Source organism: Notamacropus eugenii, chromosome 3 (genome assembly GCF_028372415.1).
Source record: "Notamacropus eugenii isolate mMacEug1 chromosome 3, mMacEug1.pri_v2, whole genome shotgun sequence".
NCBI lineage: Eukaryota > Metazoa > Chordata > Mammalia > Diprotodontia > Macropodidae > Notamacropus > Notamacropus eugenii.
In genome coordinates this window covers 371804635-371826892 of record NC_092874.1, presented here as the reverse complement: position 1 = coordinate 371826892, position 22258 = coordinate 371804635, and the positions used below count along the sequence as shown (strand labels likewise).

The 22258-nt window shown below is 34.6% G+C and overlaps 1 protein-coding gene across 1 annotated transcript in view; it reads left to right on the top strand.

Moving 5' to 3' along the window:
• Positions 1–1613: 1613 nt before the first annotated feature.
• The window catches only part of LOC140496994 (aldehyde dehydrogenase 1A1-like), a 43615-nt gene continuing 22970 nt past the window's right edge, over positions 1614–22258 (top strand). The window contains exons 1-4 of the mRNA XM_072597455.1: positions 1614–1803; positions 11156–11260; positions 14081–14221; positions 20747–20876. Of these exons, the coding sequence (XP_072453556.1) occupies positions 1717–1803; positions 11156–11260; positions 14081–14221; positions 20747–20876 (463 nt within the window). The 5' untranslated portion in view covers positions 1614–1716. The remainder of the gene's footprint in view (positions 1804–11155; positions 11261–14080; positions 14222–20746; positions 20877–22258) is intronic.

Sequence of the window (22258 nt, the reverse complement as noted above, 5' to 3'; positions counted from 1 at the left end):
CTTCTGAGGCTTAGTAAGCTTATCAGTACTTTGAAAATAAATTTGGGTATTCAAGTCTTCAAGTAACTAATTTGAAGCTAATTATCTCTTTGAATGACACTGAGGAATAGAAAATTTCAGAGAATTAGCCTCAGCAAACATTTAAAATAATGATTTTTTCATAGCTAAAGCCATTTAAAAATTAAGAGGGTCATTTATTGTTTTACTTTTTCTTTCTGTTAATGATTAATTGAAACTTACTCTGTTCACTGAATCTATTGTAATCTTTACCTTCAGAAACGATCCTTCATTACAAAATAATGACTGTGTCTATTGAAGTACTAACCATTTGTCACCTTTTAGCACATTGATGATGAAGGTCTTCAGGTCTTCATAAAATTTTTCTTTGACCTTCTCAGAGTTCATCGTAGTGGCAATATATGTATGGTTGAAGTGCTACAGCACTTCCTTTGGTTGGCAATTCCATTAACTTGAACTTGTCATTCCCTTCTTTTTAGAGGTCTACAACCTTGTTGACATGATTAGATTTGATTATGCAACCAACACCAGCTCATGGCACTCTAGAAAAGCTTTCATCCACCTCTGACTTTGGTGAGCTGGCCTTCATTTGCCAGCCTTGTTTCACTCAAGCCTGCTTTCTGAATGTGATACCTGCTGAGTTCTCACTCAACAAAAGCTGTTTGTCTTTCAAGTCTACTGGTTTTTTTCATTATCCATAAGCATGTGCACATTCTATGTACCAATGGTGAATGGAATCATCTTCACAAAAATTTTTGTACATTTTTTCTGTTTTTTTGATTATTGATTAAAACAACTGATTTCTTCTCTGTGATCCACACTCAAGGTGTTCCAAAAGGCTTAATATAGTTAGAGCGATTAAAGCTAAAAATTTACCCAGCTATCATTTATGGCCACAGTAAACTTACTATTATCTCTTCCAAAATGCTTAGTCATGATGAATAAGAAGGAAAGAGTGATAAGCTTTTCAAGTCCCTCACTCAGAGGAACTAACTCAGCAAAGGTGAAGAGAGTTCCTTGGTGGCCAGAGAGCTAAAGTAAGAATAAAGAAGCCTTTTGGATGCTTGCTCACTGTGTGACCTTAGGCAAATCACTGAGCCTTAGTTTTCCATCTTTAAAATAGGGGTAGCAGTAGCATATGTCTCAGAGTTGTAAGACTCAGATGAGGTAACATGTAGAGTGTGCTATTAAGCAGCCGTTTAGTTGCAGGGGAAAGCACAGCTCTCTCCCTCCTATCTCACAGAAAGGGAATACTCAAAAACTACTGTCCTGTTCCCTTTGCTAATTATCCATCAGAGAAATTAGTTCACACAGTAGAGGGGTTGAGGGAATGGAGGTGTGGGTGGGGGTTGATTTCAACATCAATAATCAAACCAACTATCACTTTTGACAAATATTTCAATATTTTTAATAATGAATTAATATGCATGTAATAAACTATATTCCAGACTACCTACAGGTTTGACAAAATTATTTCTAAAGATTTAAGTTTAAAATCTAGATGTTCTCTTACAAGGAAAAAGTACTTTCATTTTATTTTTTCTTCTGAATTGGTTCATCCAATCACAGTCTAATATGCAAATGATCCTCAGTCAGTTCAGATTAAAAGAGACGAATAAAGCCAAGGAATCATCAGCACAACACTGCTCAGTCTCTTGACTATTTGACTTTACTTGTGTCTCTAGAACCAGCCCAGAAATGTCTTCTTGGGAAAAGACCTCAGGGAATCCAGCAGAGGGGACCATACCTGCCCCACTCACCGACCTCAAAATTCAACATACTAAGGTTAGTAGTTTCAAAGTGCATATCTGTTACTTTATCTTAGGTAGAGGAATAATATACTTATTTAATGAATGGGAAGGTTAAAGTGACCTACTCTAAAGTACATTATATGAATTAAGAGTAGTTATGCATGATGGGAATTTAGGTGAAGAACCTTACTAATAGAAGATATTAGATAGGAAAAACAACCTTATTCAACTTTCTCTGGATTCTGATGCTCAACTGTATTTGTTTCTCTTTTTATAAGAAATAGTGCAAGTCACTTAAGGGTCATAATTAACCACTGTGTAATATTGCAGGGATGGATGTGGGGGAGCAGGTAATAGTGACGGATAATTATTTCAATAAGCATATTTGAGAGAAAAGCTGAAGGAAAGCCACCATGCTGCATTGTACTGTATTATGAAAATATTAGTTTATCTCCCTAGATATGGTTACTGCTATTGAAACAGATACCTAGCAGCAGGCTAACTGGCATTGCGAGGAACATAGAGCCAAAGCAGATCTCCAGCCTAAAGTGAAACTAAAATAAAGCTCCAACTTGCTGAGTGTGAAAATGTTTATGAGATGTGTTCTCATTCCAAACTGTTATATAATAGCCTGCAAGTCAAATCACAGAACTTATGAAGAGACTTTTTTTCCCCACTCAACTCACCAAAGTTATGATGATTTGTTGTATGATTTGCAACTGATTTTTAGCTGTAATGGACATCAGAAGATAATCATGCTTGTGTATAAACTCTATAGACAACTTTCTGAACAAACCAATTTTAATAACAGAGAAACTGGGAAAGGGGAACAAACTTATTTACAGCCTTGGAGATCTAAAGCATTGCAAAATGTAGCATATTTCTTTTTTCATAAACGTATTATCTTTCTTTTGGAAAGTAAAAATTCAACAGATCATACTTTTCAAAAAATACTTTATTGGGGGTATAAATTTTCTTTTAATCTTATTTCAAAAAAATGTTTTATCAAGCTTAGAGAAACAATGAATTCCATAAAGATACATAATAAACTAAAATAAGTCCTATCATTTACCAATTCCAACGTTATTGTACAATTCAGATAACTTTCTTCTCCCAAAAGTGAGCATCTTAAATTAACATTTTTAAAGTGTAATATTCCACATAGTAGCTGGCTTAATTCAGATTGATTAATATAATTTTCTGCCATAAATAGATGTGTGAAATCAAGTAAATGACAACCTCTTTGGTCTTCAATACCCTTTCTGTTTCTATAGACTGATTACAAATAAATGTTATTTGTCCCCTTTAGCTCCAAGATTCTAACAATGTTCTACTTTTATTCCTGTCATATTCGACTGAAGTAAAGCATATCTCAAAATAAATAAACACAAAACCCATCCTCCTTAATGGATGGGCAGGGGAGGAGGTAAAACTTGATTTGTGGCCATTCAGAAATATTTTGTTGATTAAAAACATTTTTCCAAAAGTTTTCACCTTGCTAGTGTATCTCAAGGAAATTTTAATGTGAGGTGTTTCCATCTTGCCAAAAAAATAGCAATACAGGAGACTTTAGATTATGTGACTCATTAACAAGTTGGTAAAGTAAGTATTTACCCCATTCCAAACAAACTTTCAAATATTTTGCATAGAAAAAGAGAATTCTGTGACTGATCAAGATTGATTAAAGATAAATTTAACTAATTAAAAATATTCTGGATTAGCACTGAGGAAAAATAATCCTTAAAGAACTCACTCAAGCCCCTTCTCCCATCAGACTCTACACTGTTGTCAAAGATACAGAAACCAACCTGTGGGCTTCTGCCTCAGATCCACAATTACATTGTCTTTTTCTCCAGAGACTGCTAGCATCCACCATGCCTTGCCTGCATGCCACCCTGCATTGGTTATGCCAAGGCATAGGAATAGAAATGAAAAAGGAGTAATTAATTTATACCTGATGGGAGGGTAGGTGGGTTACAGACCCATGTCGACAGAAATTCTGTCCAAAACATTCTTTATGCCTACCCTGAATCCTGCAAAAAGGCAAAAGCATCGAGTCAGTCCAGCCAGAGAAGAAAAGGGTGAGAGCTGAGGGAACTGGGGTAACAGAATAGCAAGAGGTGCTACAGTTGACTTGAAAGAAAGGAAAATTAAACCCAGCCAAGGTGAGAGAGAGGGAGAGAGAAAGCAACAAAGAGAGAGACAGACAGACAGAGAGACAGAGATGGAGAGATAGACAGAGAGACACAGACACAGAAACAGAGACAGAGATAGAATGAGATAGGGTGGGAAGGAGAAATAGAGAACCATGCTACTTAAAATAAGAACTTTAGGTAGTGAACATAAATTCTGCGACAAAGGAGAAAAATAAAACAGATTTGCCATCCTGTTCAAGGGGCAAGAATCAGAAGTTAAGTAATATGAGAGTATATGGAAAATAGGCTGAAATACTAAAGATTTCAAGAAATAACATAAGAATATACCCTCAGAATTTCTTAATATAGAAATTAGATAGAAGCTTAAACTGGTTATGCTTCTTAAGCTTTATTGTAATATAAGTATATTTGTACATATACCGTGTATATAAACATATATGTGTATATTACACTGCAAGAAATAACACAAGAAAATAGCCCAGAAACAGAGAATGGAGAAATTGGGTAGAAAGTGGAGCTCAAGCTAACAAACTTTCATTTCTGGGGAGTACAAAGAAACTAAAGAAAAATAAGTAAGCTTCTAGATCAAAAATCACAAGACAAAAATTGAAAAGGTATAAAAAAGGGAAACAATTATGAAGACAGTCAAGTAAAGTAATTAATCACCGAAATCACAGGGGGAAATAAGGAGAAGAAAAATAGATAACTTAAAGACATTAAGAACCAGAAATCAATAAATTAGTAAGACATCTAAATTAGGAAAAGAGTTGACAAACAGCAGAAAGTGGGGGAAGACAGGCCATGGAAAATGAATTTTATCACAAAGTAATAAGAAAAAGCAATCACTGCAACAAAGTGCTAGCCTAAAAAAGGAATGAGAACTATTTTAAAAAGTAATCAATATTGTACAAACAAATGGAGGAAAATAGGGAGATAACTGAGAAAATTACATTATATTTAAGGGAACCATAAACAACAAACCAACATCATTATTTAAATTTTATTTTCTAAGCATCATGACATCCAGATACATAAGGGAAAGTGTTTACAAAATTGAAGGATGACTTAGAATATGCTACAACAATAATAACTGGAAATTTAATGTTCCTTTCTCTGAATCTGACAAATCTAAAAGAAAAATAGGCCAAAGGAAAACATAGAATTAAACAAGTTGTCAAGAGAATTTACAGTTGAATGATTAATGATGCCTTCTGAATAAAACCACTAGATAACATATTATGTGTGTGTGTGTATATATATATATGTATGTATACACACATCAGGATCACATAACTTTTTTACAAAACTAGAGCATGTATTGAGATGCATAAAATTTGAAAATAAGTAAAAAGAAAAAAGCAGAATTGTTAAACACATCCTTTAGAGATCACAATGCTATAAATAGTATTAAGATAACTCAGTTGTTAGTGCAAGAAAAATGTGAAAACCTAAATGGGAATTTAAGAATGAAATTCTAAGTAATTACTGGACAAAGAGCAAATTTTATTTTAAAAAGTCAGAACTAGATGAACAGAAATTATAATTATGAATCAACTTATCCAGATTCCTAAATTGTTGCTAAAGCAATCTTCAGAGAATTTGTTTCATATCTTAATGAAATTAAAGGGATTTTAAATGGAAAATCATGTAACAAAATTAGAAAGTCAATAAAAAATGCAGAAATCTTAAAAATTAGAAGAGAAATAGGTAAATTGGAACTCAAGGAGACAGAAAAGAAAAACAAAATTAAATGCTCATTCTTCATAAAGACTAACAGTTCAGATACTAAATCTTAACCAAGAAGTGTGATACATTTTTTCCCAGTCAATACTTACTAAGAGAATACTCTTATTTGTTCAAATGGTCTTTTTCCACTTTATAAGACTGAATTTGGTTGTTTCATATTTTTTCATTGGCATTGACACTTGTTTGGCTAATGGTTAAACTTTTCTACAAAACAATGAAAGAGAGGTGATTTCTTCACTTCTGATTTTGTATTACATGACCTTTAACAGGGTTTGGAAACTATGGCCTAAAGGCTAAATCTGGCCCACTGCCTGCTGTTGCATCTCCTGTGAGCTGAGGATGAATTTTATATTTTTAAATTAAGTTTTATTATATCTTAAAATGTAAAATCCACTTTTATCTCATTAGCTGTACAAAGACAAATGACAGGCTACATTGAGTCTTCAAAGTGCAGGTGACTTATCCATTTTGAATTTATCATGGAATTTAGTTTAAGATGTTCGTCTACCCTAATTTTTGCCAGAATGCTTTCCAGTTTTCCAAGGATGTCTTATTAAGTAGCTTGTTCTTTCCTAAGTAATTATATGCTTAAAAAACTCATAAATGAACAAAATAGAAAAAAGTGATTCATGATCTGAATATGTATTATAAAATTAAAACCAGAAAAAAGCAAAATTTTAATAAGCACAAAAGATGAAATCTTCAATGTTAAAAAAGAACTATATTTAATCAGCACTGAAAAAAATCTAAGCACCTGGTAAATAAAATTAATTACTGAAAGAGGAGGGGCAAAATAGGAAGACTTGTTTGTAAGTAGCGCTGTTTTCACTCTTTCTTTACCATAAAGGTGGAGTTTGGGCTGGAAAGAGAGCTGATGAAGAAAGGCTTTGGAAATTCTCAGGTTCTTAACTCCTGGGCCACTGACATCTTACCTTCTAATAAAGAATAATTTGTGGCACCTTTCACAAGTTTCAGGTTCTGTTTTAACCCTGTTGAAGGAGAAAAAGAGATGCTTTTTTTTCCATACAAATGTCCATTCTAATCTTTGAACATAGCCTACTTCTAGGAATGTATCTAACTTGCTTTAAAATTGATTTTACTGTCTGTCTCTATGAACAACTTTTATTCAAAGGCAGATTAAGGAATGCCCTTTCTGAATATATTGGGAATGATCTGGAACCCTTGAAATATCTACCTCTTTATGCTACCTAAAATGCTAAAATCAGAGTCACTCTATTGAATACTCTGGCATCTCCCTTCAAATTGCAAAGGTCTCTACAAGGGTAGCACATCAAACTGTCCTTTTTCTTATGTGCCTTAGTGTATACCATAAGTATATCAAGTAACTTTTTTCCAGTTAGAGCTAACTGAGATGAGGCACTGGGGAAATAGGATCACTGAACTGCAGAGTAGGAGTGCAACTTTAGATACTGCATCCAATGCACACCTGAAGAGCAGCCCTTTCTGGGACAAATTTTAGGGATGTTCATGCAGCACTCACTAAGGAGTAAAGGAGGATGATTGACATTCCAGCTTGGTCAGGATCGCCTATTTGGAGATAATAACACTACTCAGGGAAAGGTTTAGAACTACAATACAAATCAGAAGAGCATATGAGGCACTGTTTATAATTCTGTAGGATTCCTTCCCTCTATTAATGTGAATATTGGAAAGTTGAGTTTATAGTCAAGACATATTTGGTAGTGAATGCTAAAATTTCTTGACATTCCTACTGCTAGCCCTATATCAAACACTATATGAGTGGATTCCATTCTTTTTTTAAATTGAGTTTTATTTTACTTTATTTTATTTTATTTTCAGTTTCAAATTCTTTCCTTTCCTCCACCCATTGAGTAGGGAAGAAAAATAAAAGTGTTACAGATATAAATTGTTATAAAAAAAATCGGCATTATTCTTATCCCAAAATAAAAAAATTTAATCTATCTGAATTTTATTTTGCTCAGTGAGGAACTCAGTAGAAAATGAGTTGGATGTGGAGTGAAATTCAAACACTCACTGTCATTTAATATATGCATGGCATTAAGCAAGTAAATGTGCCTTTCTGGTTCTCAGTTGCTTCCTGTCTCCAATAAAGTGTTGGATTAGATGACCTCTAACGTGTTTTCCAACACTGAATCTGTGATATGGAAAGTAGGAATGCTACCAATTAACTAAATTTGCTTTCCTAGACTGTTGTGAGTTTCAAATGACAGTGATGTCATTAGTAAACACTAATAACACTTGTAATTATGCTTAATAGTTTGCAAAACGTTTTTTGTCACAATAACCCTGTACAAGGCACTGTACCAGACAGTCCTGAAGCTCCCTTCTAGCTCTAAATCTGTGATCTATAAACTGAGAATAATCATGATGAATCCTATTTGAAAAAGTAATGCATCATATAGGAAGCTTATTCATTTATAAAGTATTTTCTTCACTATAGTCCTCATGGTGACATTGGACTAGATGGTCCCTAACACTCTCTTCCAGCTCAGTCTACAATACTATGATATATACGTTAAAATGAATTTAAAACCTCTATATATGCCTGCTGATATGTTGTGAGGTGAGTATTAGATGTGGGACAAGGTAACTGTGCTCCCTTTGCAAAATCTGAAAATTGTCCTTCCCCTTCTCTGAAATTATATCTCCAGGACACTTTGAATTTTCCCTATAACAAATACGAACAAAATGAAGACAAAATAAATAGCCCTGTCTGATGAAAGGTGGGATTTGCTGGAGGGGAATGGGTACATTTAAAAAATCTATTAAAAGTTTTTCTTCTCCTCCACTGTATGTTCAATCCTAGTGATAATCACAGCTGGTATTTATAGAGCCTTTCTAAGCTTGGCAAACCATGTCACCTGCATGGTCTCTTTCAATCCCTACAAAAACGTTTTATGACAGGTACTTTCATGATAGATACTACAGGTATTGTAATAGACTATTTTGCAAAGAAGGGTGCAAAGGCTTGAAGATGGTAAGAGACTTGCCTCTGTTATATGCCTAAAAGTGAAAGTCATCAGATACCAAGATGGCTCTTCCTGAATCTAGGTCTAGATTGTTTTCCACTGTAATGCACTTGTCTGAGAGATTGCCTTGCCAGCATATACCTGGAGAAGTAGAAAGAGCATCGCTCTTACAATCAACCACCCTGAGTTTAAGTCCCAGAGGCAAAAATACTTATATGCATATATGTGTGCATGTATATATATGTGCTATTTTGTGTGACTATGAATACATGTGCTTATAATATGCATATATACATGCATAAGTATGTGTGTATATATGTGTGTATAATATGTGTGTGGTATATGTATGTATACATGTGTGTGTAATATATGTGGTATGTATTTTATATATATATATATACATATATATATATATATATATATATATGTATATATATATATATATATATACACATACATGATTTCTCCCAGGACAGACTAATTAAAGTTTTGGATCATCTGCCAGCTTTTCAGATCTTCTGTCAAGTGTATGCTTCATATAGTATGCCAACCAGGTGTAGGCACTGATACAGGGAAGACAGAAGTGCTTTTGGCCACATCCAAAGAATCTTTGAGGTTGAAGGACAGTTTTTAAAGGATTTGAGAGTTAATAATATAAATATGTTAAGAATTCTACTGCTATCACTAAACCTCCTTTGTGCATACATAATTTAGGAGATAGAGAAACAGAAGTATAAATCATTCAAAGCTTTTTGAAAATAAATGGATAGACAAATGTGAAAAGAATCAAATTTCTTCTGTTCTACATGCTCTAGGGCAGTCCTGTATAGAGCAAAGACAATCTTTTGTTCTTCATACATATTCCAGTCCGGAACATGAGTTATCTTATACCAATAGAGTGATGTCCAAAAGGCCAATTGCATTTGAAAGCAGAAGTTTCATAGAAAATGAGACTCAGATCACCTCCAAAATTGAGAGTTCTTTGCTTTGAAGTTGACTGTCACTGAAACGTTCAAAAGACTGGATCCATGGAGCAAAATTCCAAGTGTTGCCTGCTCATAATCAATTGATTGAAATTTTATCCAATGCCAAGTTAGATGCTACACTGGAGAAATGGGTATTTATACTAGTGACTTCAACATACATTACAAAATATGCAATATCCTAGATGCCATGTAAAAAAAGAAATTGTGCTGTTTCTTAAAGAAGTTGTGAAGGCTATTGTACGCAGGGAGAAATACTATGAGTAAGAAAGAAGACAGTGAAATCAGAGGGCATATGAACCATATGTATGAACGTTGTTACGTTGAAGTAACCTTCCTCTCCTCGGTTCTAAGTAGATGACTGGAAACAATGACAGACGCTTGATGAAGAATTGAGGAAATTATATAACCCCCAAAGGAAGAAAGTTATGCTAAAGGTGTCAAGATATAGCCACTAAAAAGAACCATTCTGTTAAATAATAGCAGATGTTGGAGCTGTACAATGGAATATTGGACTAGACTATGAATGATTGCCCTAATGGTACCAGAAAACAGTTGATTCTACCTAAATCATATCACTTTCTAACGATGAAATGTTTCCATGATAACTTTGAATAGATGGGTCAAGAGAGGACCTGGAATCTAGAATGAAACCATTTTTACTGTTGAGATCTTTCCCACAACCATCTTGCTTTTAGAGTAGAGGTGAGAGTTGCAGTTCCAGCACAAGGCCCAGGGAATCAGTAGATGGACTGACTGTCAGTGGAGATCAAAACCATTTTGGAGGCACTTTGAGGTAGAATCTCTCTGGCGGCATAAATTAATAAGGAGGAGAGACTTTAAGTAGAGAGAAATTGATAACATGAAGTGAATCAAAGGACTGTCAACACAGTAGAATAAATTTGAAAGCCAAGAATCCAGGAGCAGAAGAATATACTATAATATGTTCTACATAGATTTCTTTTTGCTTATCTAATAGAGCATGTGTGATTTCTCTTGTATAACATATCCTTCAGTTTATTTTTGAGTGAGCTGCTCCCCTACACACCAGCACTACCTGCTAACATATTTTTGTATATAGGCTTGTTTACATAGGGATGTCTATCTTGTGTTCTTCTTCCCAGTATTCTGAAACCAAATCACTCATCCTATAATTAAGAATATTAAGTGAAGTAATATGAAACTATCTGTATTACTTTAACAATACACAATCTAATCTTACAAAAACATATGAAAACTGAGAGAAGTCATTATTTTGGGGAACTTCAACTCACCATCAAAAGTTCTGCCGACATTTTCAATGATATTTACAGAGATTATACCATGGTTCATATTTTTGTGTTCAAAATAAAGGGGAAAGTGAGAACTACAGAGTTATGACATCTTTGACTTAAAAACCTAGAAAAGTGGTACCACGGAGACATGTGAATATGATGTTTTGAGTGTTTCAGGCTTAATCACTGTGGGAAACTTTGCAAAACTATATCACTTTGTATGTAACCTTGATTTCCTTTCGTATTTTCCAATAGATATTTATAAACAATGAATGGCATAGTTCAGTGAGTGGCAAGAAATTCCCAGTCATTAACCCTGCTACTGAAGAAAAAATTTGTGATGTGGAAGAAGGAGATAAGGTGAGTTTTCTCATATGTGAGTTATTAGGAGACCTTAATTTATCTCATTTTTTTTAAAAAATAATTTTATTTCCTTTTAACATTTTTAAAACTAATTCCTCTCCTCCTCCCTAGGTCACACCCATTCATTGAGAGGCAAATAACATGATGCTATATATACATGTGAAATCATGAAAAACATTTCCACATTAGACATGTTGCAAAAAAATAATGTGAGAAAATAAGACTTCAGTTTGTAATCAGAGGGCATTAGTTCTCTTAAGGTGGAGCAACGTACTTAACAAAAGTCAATAGGATCCTTCGAAGAAAAATAGTGGACATATAATGAAATAGTAGACTTTCAAACATTTCTGGTCTAAAAATACAGAGATGAAGAGAAAATCTGATATTCAAATACAAGAGTCAAAAGAAGCTTTAAAAAATGAAGACTTACCAGAGAAATCATAAAAGATTCAGTAAGATTGAAATGTTTACAATGCCATGTGGGGATATGGTTCAAGGAAATCCTAAGAACTTTGTCATTATTAGGGGAATTTGAAAGAATCTACATAGACAGAAGGCACAGGTAAAAGTTGATTCTCTTGGGAGATTCCTCAAATAAATGAAGGTCTGAGAAAGAGAGATCCACTGGAAAAAGAGGGATAGGAGAGGAAGAACGAGAAAAATTATCTCGAATAGAAGATTTATACAAGTAAGAGCTTTTACACTGAAGAGAAAATGGGCATGCAACACTTGAACTTCACTCTCAAATGAACTAATTTAAAAAGGGAAGAATGCGCACACACATGCACACAAACTATACGCAGCCATGTATGTATTTATAGCACATATAAATATAGTGTAGAGTAATGAAAGATACAGCATATAGTAGTACTGTATAAATACACATACACATACACCATATATTTAGTATACCATACATAATATGTGGTATATATATATATGTATATATATATATATATATATAGGACACAGCACTATATTACTATAATTTATAATATGTACTATATACCACTGTATATGGTATGTACATATTACCTATGGTGCATATATGTGCATAGATATATAAACATATATTTATATAAAAACCCAAACTTAGTTAGGCATAGAAATCTATATTAACCAAGGTGTGAATATGAAGGGATGGGGAAAAGACAAAGAAGGAAAGTGGATTAAAGGAAGCAGTAGTCAGAAGCAAAACAGACATTTGAGGAGGAACAGGGTAAAAAAAGACAGGGAGAAGTATTAACAGAAGAAAACTGGATGGAAGGAAATACAAGGTTCTTATTATAACTGTGATTGTGAATGGGATGAACTCACCAACATAACTGAAGGGGATAGCAGAATGGATTAGAAATAAGAATTCAACACTATGGTTCTTATAAGAAACAAACAAAACAGAAAAATGAACAGTTAAAATAAAGGCTGGAGCAGAATTTATTCTTTTTCAGCTAATATCCAAAAAATGACCAATTTTAATTAAATCTGCCAATTGGGGTACCAATTTTAATCTCAGACACTTCAAAAGCAAAAAAAAGGGAATATAATTAAATGAGGTAATTGAGGAACCTACTTATTGCTAAAAAGACATCATAGGTTATGAAGTCATATCACTCCTAAATATGTATGCACCAAACAACACAGCATCCAGATTCTTTACAGAAAAAGGTGAATGATTTACAGAAGGAAATAGACAGCAAAATTGCATTAATGGAAGACCTCAAATGTCCCTTTTCAGACATATATAAATTTGACCATGAAGTAAAAAAGAAAGAAGAAGATGAAAATAATTTTAGACAAAAGATATAATAGATATCTAGAGAAAACTGACTGGGAATAGAAAGGAATACACCTTTTTTCCCCAGGTCTACATGTACAGCTACATGTATTTTCAAAAAATTTGGCCACATATTAGGGCATAAAAACCTCACAAACAAATGAAGAAAAACAAATATTAAATTATTCTTTTCACACCATAAAGCATTAAAATTATATTTAATAAATTTCCTTGGAATCATAGATCCATTGGAAATGAAATAATCAAATCCTAAAGAAACAGTGGATCAAAGAACACATCATAGAAACCATCAATAATTTCAATAAAGATAAAGATGACAGTGAGATGACATAAAAAAATTTATAGAATGCAGCCATGGTGAGCCATGCCTCAGTGTTTTAGGAAACCCTGGTGCTCCATTCTATGTGAATAGTATTTCTGTAAGGGTAAAAATGTTAATACCACAAACACTTTACCCTAAAATATTAAAAACAAAATAATATATTTATAAAAAAAAAAAAAAACAAAGGCTTTGAGTAAGGGATAATACAGCATGTGTCTTGAAATGAGACCTGCATTTGAAATCAGAAGACTTGGATTCAAACCCCAGCTGTCCCACTGTGATATTAGCAAGTTCCTTCAGTTTTCTGGGTACCACATTCCTTTCTTGTAAAATGTGGAAGTTGGGCTAGATACTCTTTTAAATTCCTTTCAGGAGTTGCAGCACATTAACCTTAGAACAGAAGTAAATTTTTCATATAAATATGAGATTGGTATCTTAAAAGTTCCCTCTCAGATCAATTTCTGTGATCTTATGATTTGAAATTATGTAAAAAAGCATCTACCAAAGATGAAAATCTGTGAAAATAGTTGCAATGTTTGCTCTTTTTCTATCAAGTCTCCTCTAATGTCCTCCCGTCTGAGTGGTGTTCATATTTTGCCATCATAGGAATTCAACCACTGTATGTTGCTCCATGGCCAAGCTATACTGGGAGATAAGTCAAGTATTCTTCCTCTAAACTTAGCTTTCTTTGACTTTTTAGGCAGATGTGGACAAAGCAGTGAAGGCAGCAAGGGAGGCTTTTCAGCTCGGGTCCCCATGGCGGACAATGGATGCTTCAGAGAGAGGTCGGCTCCTGAACAAACTGGCTGATTTAATGGAAAGGGACCTTCTGCTCTTGGCAGTAAGTATGTGCCACATGAAGCAAGGGATTGTAGAGACCTCCATTGTTTTATTTATTGTGAGCTGCTTTTGTTTTCAGTGATGATACCTTGCATATGTAAACATACATACACATATATATATGTGTGTGTATGGAGAGAGATTATAAGGAATGACTTTTGAGAATGTATTTCTCCTGTCACTCTGTTGAAAGAAATATTATTCACAGTTCCCTTTAATAGGTAATAGTAGTAGCAGCAGTAGCAATAGTAGTAGTAGTGTTCGTAGTAGTGGGGGCAATAGGAATATTAGTAGTTAATAATAATAAATCAATATTTATAAAGCACTTAATCACAGAAGCAGAACAGATCTGAAGAACAAATAATTCTTCTACAATTTACCAAAAAATGTCATCTAGGTTTTCCTTGAAGACCTCCATTAAGGGGGAAATCATTATTCCCAAGGCAACCCATTCCATGCTTAGATATTTTTAATCTTCTAAGGCAGACTATATCTTTATATGAATTTATAAAATTGTCTTACTGAATCTTCTGCTATTTAAGCCTGTCTTTATGATCTATGACCAACTAGAAGAACAAGTCAAGTCCCTTTCCATGTGACTTTCCTTCAAATATTTTACATCTTTTTGGCTGCTATATTAAACAGCTCTCACAGATTAACCTTTCATCCTACTGAAATTAGAAATCTTGTTCAGAAGAGCCAATGTATAACTCTTCTATGCCTTTCATACCTTTTATCTGTGAAGCTAATTCTTTGAGCCCTTGTCTGTAACAGTACTGTTTCTGTTTCTGTCTCCATTGTTCATCATCAAAATGTACTCCATTATGCTCTTCTCCCACTCAAGAATTTGCTCACACAGGCAAACTAACACTCCTTTATCCCTCATTTGCTTCTTCTCTGTCTTTGGAAAAAGGTTCCATTCTACAACCATATTTTATGCATGTATTCCTTTTTGAGTCAAGGCTCATTGATATCTATCAAGTCAAATTTGCCTCCAAACATAAAACTCTCCTGTTCAACTTCATTTTTTCTATAATTTGTACAATTGTGTATAGATGCTTGATGTTAAGGGTTCTACTGCTTGCCGTTTTCTTAGATGTCTCTGTCTTTGAATTTTGGGGTAACCATTACTATGCCCTTTAGCTACAGTGTGTTAGAATTTGCTTGGTAAGCAGTTTTCACTCTCCTTTCTTTTTAATAATAAAACACTTGATTAAATTTGCAATATACCAGGAAAACTAATTCTTACCAACCCTTTTATATGCATATTCTATCTTTAGCCAAGAGCCCATCATTTCTATATTTTAAGTCATGGTTCATGAAGATGATAGATAGATAGATAGATAGATAGATAGATAGATAGATAGATAGATAGATAGATAGATGATAGATAGATATGTACATACATACATAGATACACAGATATGTATCTATATGTACATATACATCCATTTAATCCAACTTTCAGAAAAAAATTTAACAAATTTTTTATTTTCCTTTCAGTAAATTTGTGAGACTGATATTTATTAAAATTGTCTACATGTTATGGATAAAGATACTCAATGAGACTGTGTACTATCTAAAGTTTATAGCATCATCAGATTTTAATACTGGGGAAAATGTTAGCCCTGAGCTTCCTTACCTTGTAGGTAAGATGACTAAAAGATGACTTGTCTATGTCCACCTTGACAGAAATTATTAGAGGCAGAATTCTATGGTAGTATCCTAACTAAATCCAGGATTCTTTCAACACAGAGCTGATAAAAGTTGTGTTTTATCCTATTTATATAAGGAAAGCATCAGGTAATTATCAAGCCTCTGGCAAATTCTTCTGTCCCAAGGTGGCAAACTCTTTCTGTCCCTAGAGGTGGTAAGGAGAAACAATAAGTAAATATATATACATATATATATATTATAATGTGAATACATGTTTTGACACTCATATCATTCATATGCACATTGCATCTCTTGGAATACATTTAACATTTTAGGGATTTGGAAGTTGACAGTTAATTAGTTATTGAATATGACCCCCAAATATCAAATTCTTGGAAGTCCTAGAAAATGGAACTGAAAGTTATCTTAGAAGACATGCAGCTTGATACTCTAATTTATATATGAAGACAACTTAGTTATGAATAAATCTTGCTTGGAAAGCATTCCCATTGAACCTTCTCTCTTCCCCTCAGGACCAAAAGGGACTTGCATTTATTCAATAGAACAGCAATTCATTTAACTACTACTGTATATAGTACTGTGCAAAGCATTGAAATTATAAATGTAAAATGAGACTTATTGCACCAAAACAATGTGTCAGAAATGCTATCTGCCTTGACCACCAAGCAGTGTTGGGAAGATCAAATGATATTAAATTAAAGGCAAAGAAAAGAGTGTTCATTTACGTAGCTTCCTACTATGTACCAAGTACTGTGCTAAGTAGTGTTACAAATATCATCTCATTTGACCTTCACAAAATCCCTACAAGATAGGTACTATTATTACAGTTGAAGAAACTGACCAAGACAGAGGTCACATGATCTGCCCAGGCTCACATAACTAGTAAATGTATGAGGCTAGGTGTGAACACAGGTCTGTGTAATTTCAAGCCTAGCAATCAACGCACTACACCACCAGATAATTCAAAATTTTTCAATTGAAATAATTCATACAGGGGACAGAGCCAAGATGGCAGAGTGAGAGCAAGTACTCACCTAAGCTCTTAGACAGACTCCTTCAGATACCTCTAAAAGGACAATCTGACTAAATTTTGGAGATGCAGAATCCAATAGGAGACAGACTGGTAGATTCACAGACCAGGATAGACTGAAAGGTCAAGGAGAAGGATCTGTTCCAGGGGGGTGGAAAAGCATATAGATCACAGAGCAGCATATCCCCACCATGGCAGGGCTGAGTAGAAAAACCCGGGGGTGGTCTGCAGCAGTGGCAGCATGACAGAATAGCAGCCATGGGTGAGAGTCCAGCAGAGCCAAGCGAGTGAGAGCTTCAGAGCCTCAAGTATCTGCAGCAGTTGCTCTTGAGACTATCAGCCCACAGATTAAATGTCTGTAAGTCACCTACTTGAACTTTCAGGAGCCAAAATGGCCAAGTGATAGGTAAATGCTCTCTGCCCCTCCCCTTGTTGACCTTGAAAGAACCATAAAATATTTCCCCAGAAAAATCCTGGATCAGTGGGATCAGCAGAAGGGGCAAATAATCTTGCAGCACCTGATACTAGGAAAATCGCTAAGGAATATTCCTCTGGTTATAGCAGATGACTGGAGCTGTCCCAGTATCTACCTAAAACCTTCAGCGAGCATTATATGCAATGGATATGTTATATGCATTTCCAATAAGATCAGGGATGAAACAAGGATGTCCATTATCACCACTATTATTCAATATGGTACAAGAAATGGTAGCTGTAGCAATTAGAGAAGATAAAGAAATGGAAGGAATTAGAATAGGCAAAGAAGAAACTAAGTTATCACTCTTTACAGATGATATGATGATATACTTAGAGAATCCCAGAGATTCAAGTAAAAACTACTTGAAATAATAAACAACTTTGGCAAAGTTGCAGGTTACAAAATGAACTCACACAAATCTTCTGCATTTGTATATATTACTCACAAAGCCCAGCAGCAAGAGATAGAAAGAGAAATCTCATTTAAAGCTAGGGTAGACATTATAAAATATTTGGGAGTCTACCTGCCAAAACAAATGCACAGACTATGTGAACACAATTACAAGGCACTTTTCACACAAATAAAGGCAGATCTAAGTAAGTTGAAAAACATCAGTTGCTTGTGGGTAGGCTAAGCCAATATAATAAAAATGACAATTCTACCTAAATTAATTTACTTATTCAGTGCCATACCAATCAAACTATCAGATAATTATTTTCTAGAGCTAGAAAAAACAATATCAAAATTCACCTGGAAGAACAAAATTTACAGAATATCAAGGGGACTAATGAAAAGAAATGCGAGGGAAGGTGACCTAGCTCTACCAGATCTCAAATTGTATTATAAAGCAGCCATTATCAAAACCACTTGCTACTGGCTAAGAAACAGAAGGGTAGACAATTAGAATAGGCTAGGTACTCAAGACACGGTAGGCAATGAATATAGCAATGTATTGTTTGATAAGCCCAAGGACCCCAGCTTCTGGGATAAGAACTGACAAAAATTGCTGGGAAAACTGGATAACAGCGTGGCAGAAACCAGGCATAGACCAATGCCCAAAACCATACACAAGAATAAAGTCCAAATGGGTACATGATCTAGGAATAAAGATTGATACTGTAAACAAATTATAGAGCAATGAATAGTGTATTTACCAGATTTATGAACAAGAGAAGAATCTTTGACTAAAGAAGAGATAGAAAGCATTATGAAGGGCAAAATCAAAAATTTTGATTATATTAAACTGAAAAGGTTTTGTACAACCAAACCCAATGCAACCAAGATTCAGAGGGATGCAGAAAAGTGTAAAAGAATTTTTGCAACTAGTGTCTGTGATAAAGGCCTCACTTCTAAAACATATAGAGAATTGAGTCAAACGTACTAGAGTACAAATCATTCCCCAATTGATAAATGGTCAAAGGATATGAACAGGTAGTTTTCAGAGGAAGAAATTAAAGATATCTATAGTCATATGAAAAAATGCTCTAAATCACTATTGATTAGAGAGATATAAATCAAAACAACATCACACCTATCAGACTGGCTAACATAACAGAACAGGAAGATGATAAATGTTGGAAAGGATGTGGGAGAGTTGAAACACTAATTCATTGGTGGTGGAGCTGTGAGCTGATTCAACCATTCTGGAGAGCAATTTGGAACAATGCCCAAAGGGCTACAAAAACTTGCATGCCCTTTGACCCCACATTACCACTTCTAGGACTGTATCCACAAGAGATCATAAAAATGGGAAAGGATCCCACATGTACAAAAATATTTATAGCAGCACTCTTTCTGCTGACCAAAAACTGGAAATCAAGGGGATGCCCATCAATTGGGGAATGGCTGCATAAATTAGTGTGTATGAATGTGATGGAATATTATTGTGCTATAAGAAGTGATGAACAGGAAGACTTCAGAGAGGCCTGAAAAGACTTACATGATCTGATGATGAGCAAAAGGAGCAGACCCAGGAGAACTTGGTGCACAGCAACAACCACAGTGTGTGAGAAGTTTTTATGGTAGATTTAGAACATCATGGCCATTCAAGGACTTAAAATATTCCCAGTGGTCTTTTAAGGCAAAATGCCTTCCACATCCAGAAAAAGGACTGTGGAATCCAGTTGTAGAATGCAGAACATCATTTTATTTTGCCTTATGTTTCGATTTGTTTTATGATTTCTCCCATTCATTTTAATTCTTCTATCCAATAGGGCAATGGTGAAAATGGATTTAATAGGAATGTATATGTAGAACCTTTATAAGATTGTATGCTGTCTTGGCAAGGCAGGGGGAACATAGGAGGAGAGGGAGGAGGGAGAAAAAAATCTAAGTCACATGGTAGTGATTGTAGAATACTGAAAATAAATAAAATAATCAAAAAATCAAAACCAAAAAAAGAAATAATTCATGTGAAAGAAGCTAATAAACTGAAAAGTGTTGACATCAATATTATCAGTATTATTCACCCTTCCAGAATGAGTTGCCACAAAGAACTGAACACAGCATTTTACGCAAAATAGCAAACCTAGCTAGGATTCAAGACACCATCATTTTGAAAATTATGAGCCTTCAGAATATAAATTATTCATTGTATCAAGTGATGTCAGTGTATCACTGAGTGTCAAGTGTCTGTTATGTTCAAAGCACTGTACTTAGTAGAGGAAAAGATACAATAATACTATAACTAAGACATGGTCTCTTTCTATATTAAATTTACAATCTACTGGGAGTTGGATGGAAAGGGGAGTCGCTATACCATGTATATTAATCCTCCTTACTGATACATGTGTTCATGTCATTATTCTGTTTAAATTCCTTATGGATTCCTATTGTTCACTAACTGCCTTTCAGGGATTCCACAGTGTGGTCCCACCCCAACCCTCACCATTGCCTTGTATAATACTGCTTTGTTCAATGTATTCTTTTAATCAGTAAAGAATAAAAGATTATCTGATGACTATTTTAGTAGTGGTGTATCTCTCAGAACATGAGGTAAACTCCTACAGATAAATTTCCAGGAGTATTCACGACAAAGATACATGATTTCTTCTCTGGGAGGAACTCCTGGTATGCCAATTCCTAATATCTTATATAAGACAACATATTTTGGGGAGAGGTCTTAGGGTGTTGCTATAAGCACATGGAGCTGAAGAGGCATTTCCAGGGTCACTCTACTAGTAGGTATTAAAATAAACAGTGAAACCCAGGTCTTGCTGACTCCAATCCTATCAACTACTCTTCCTTCTTTCATTATATCAGACTCATGCCTGAAATAGAATTAACCTATATATCTTTGAATAGCGTATGAAGCTCAGTTGGGGTGCTGATCTTTTTTTCAGACAATGGAAGCACTGAATGCTGGAAAAATCTTTGCCAATGCCTATATGGTAGATATAAAGTGGTCTGTGAGTATTATACGCTACTATGCAAGCTGGGCTGATAAGATTCAAGGTCGTACAATCCCAATTGGTAAGTAAATTTGAGAAGCAATTTTGAAAAATGCATATGAGGCACTTGGGGCTAGAATTATTTTTAACATTATCTACCCCACTTTCTTCCTTTCTGCTGGCCTGTCTTTCTTTGCTTTTTAATCTCCTTGCCAAGGCCAAACCTTCTATTTCCATATGGGATCCTCTTCCCTCCAATCATCTCTAGCATGTTGCATTCCACATTCATCTCTCCTCTTTCTTGAATCTTTGCTTTTAAATAGGAACAAGTTTTTCTTGTCCTTAATATGCTTTCACCACCCTCTACCATCCCCTCAAGTTATCACCCTTTGTCTTTCACCCTTTCTCAGCCAAAAATCCTTGAAAACAAAAACAACAACTATATATTAATTTCCTCCACTTCTACTTTTACTCTTCAGCCATTTGCAATCCTACTTCCACCCTCATCACTCAAATACTGGTGTTCTTAATTGCCAAATCTGATCTTCTTTTCTCAGCTCTAATCTTTCTCAATCCATTTTCATACTGTTAAATGTTCTTTCCTGCTGAATACTCTCTCCCCTAAGTTTCTCTGACACTACTCCCTCCTGCATTGACTCCAACCCATCTGGCTGTTTCTTCTTTTTTTAATATTGTTTTATTTTTTCAAATACATGTAAAGACAATTTTAAATATTCATTTTATAAGACTTTTGATTTGCAACTTTCCCTTCCTCCCTTTCTTCTGCCCTTCCCTCCCCCATCAACAAGATAGCATCAAATCTGGTATAGTTTATTCATGTGCAAACATGTAAAACATATTTCCATATTAGTGACTGTTTCTTCTCAGTCTCTGTGCTGATTTCTCCATATCTGCTCCTCTAACTGTGGGTGTCCCTTAAGGTTTTTTCTAATGCTTCTTCTCTTCTCTCTTTATAATCCCTTTTAGTAACTTCTTCAGTTTCTATGGCTTAAACCCTTGTCTCTAAACAACTACTTCTCCTTTTTACATATCCAGTCACAATTTATACCTTGAACTTCAATTTCACATCCTCAGTTACCTGTTGGACATTTCAAACTGGATAGTGTTGAGGTATCTTAAGGTCAAAATGTCTAAAATTTAACTTATCATCTTTTTCACTAAACTGGACTTTTCCAAACATTTCTAGAATTCAATGCACCTTTCTCCTTCCACTGCATCATATTTATGGTCTTGGACTCCTCACCCCACATACTCAATCTGTGTCCAGATCTTACCATTTCTACTTTTATGACAGCCATTCTATCTAACACCTTCTCTCTCCTCACACAAATGTTGATTTAGTTTAAGCCCAGTTGGGGAACCTGTGGCCTTGGGGCCACAAGTGGTCTTCTAGGTCCTTTTGATTAAGTCCAGGTTTTACACAATAAATACTTTTATTAAGAG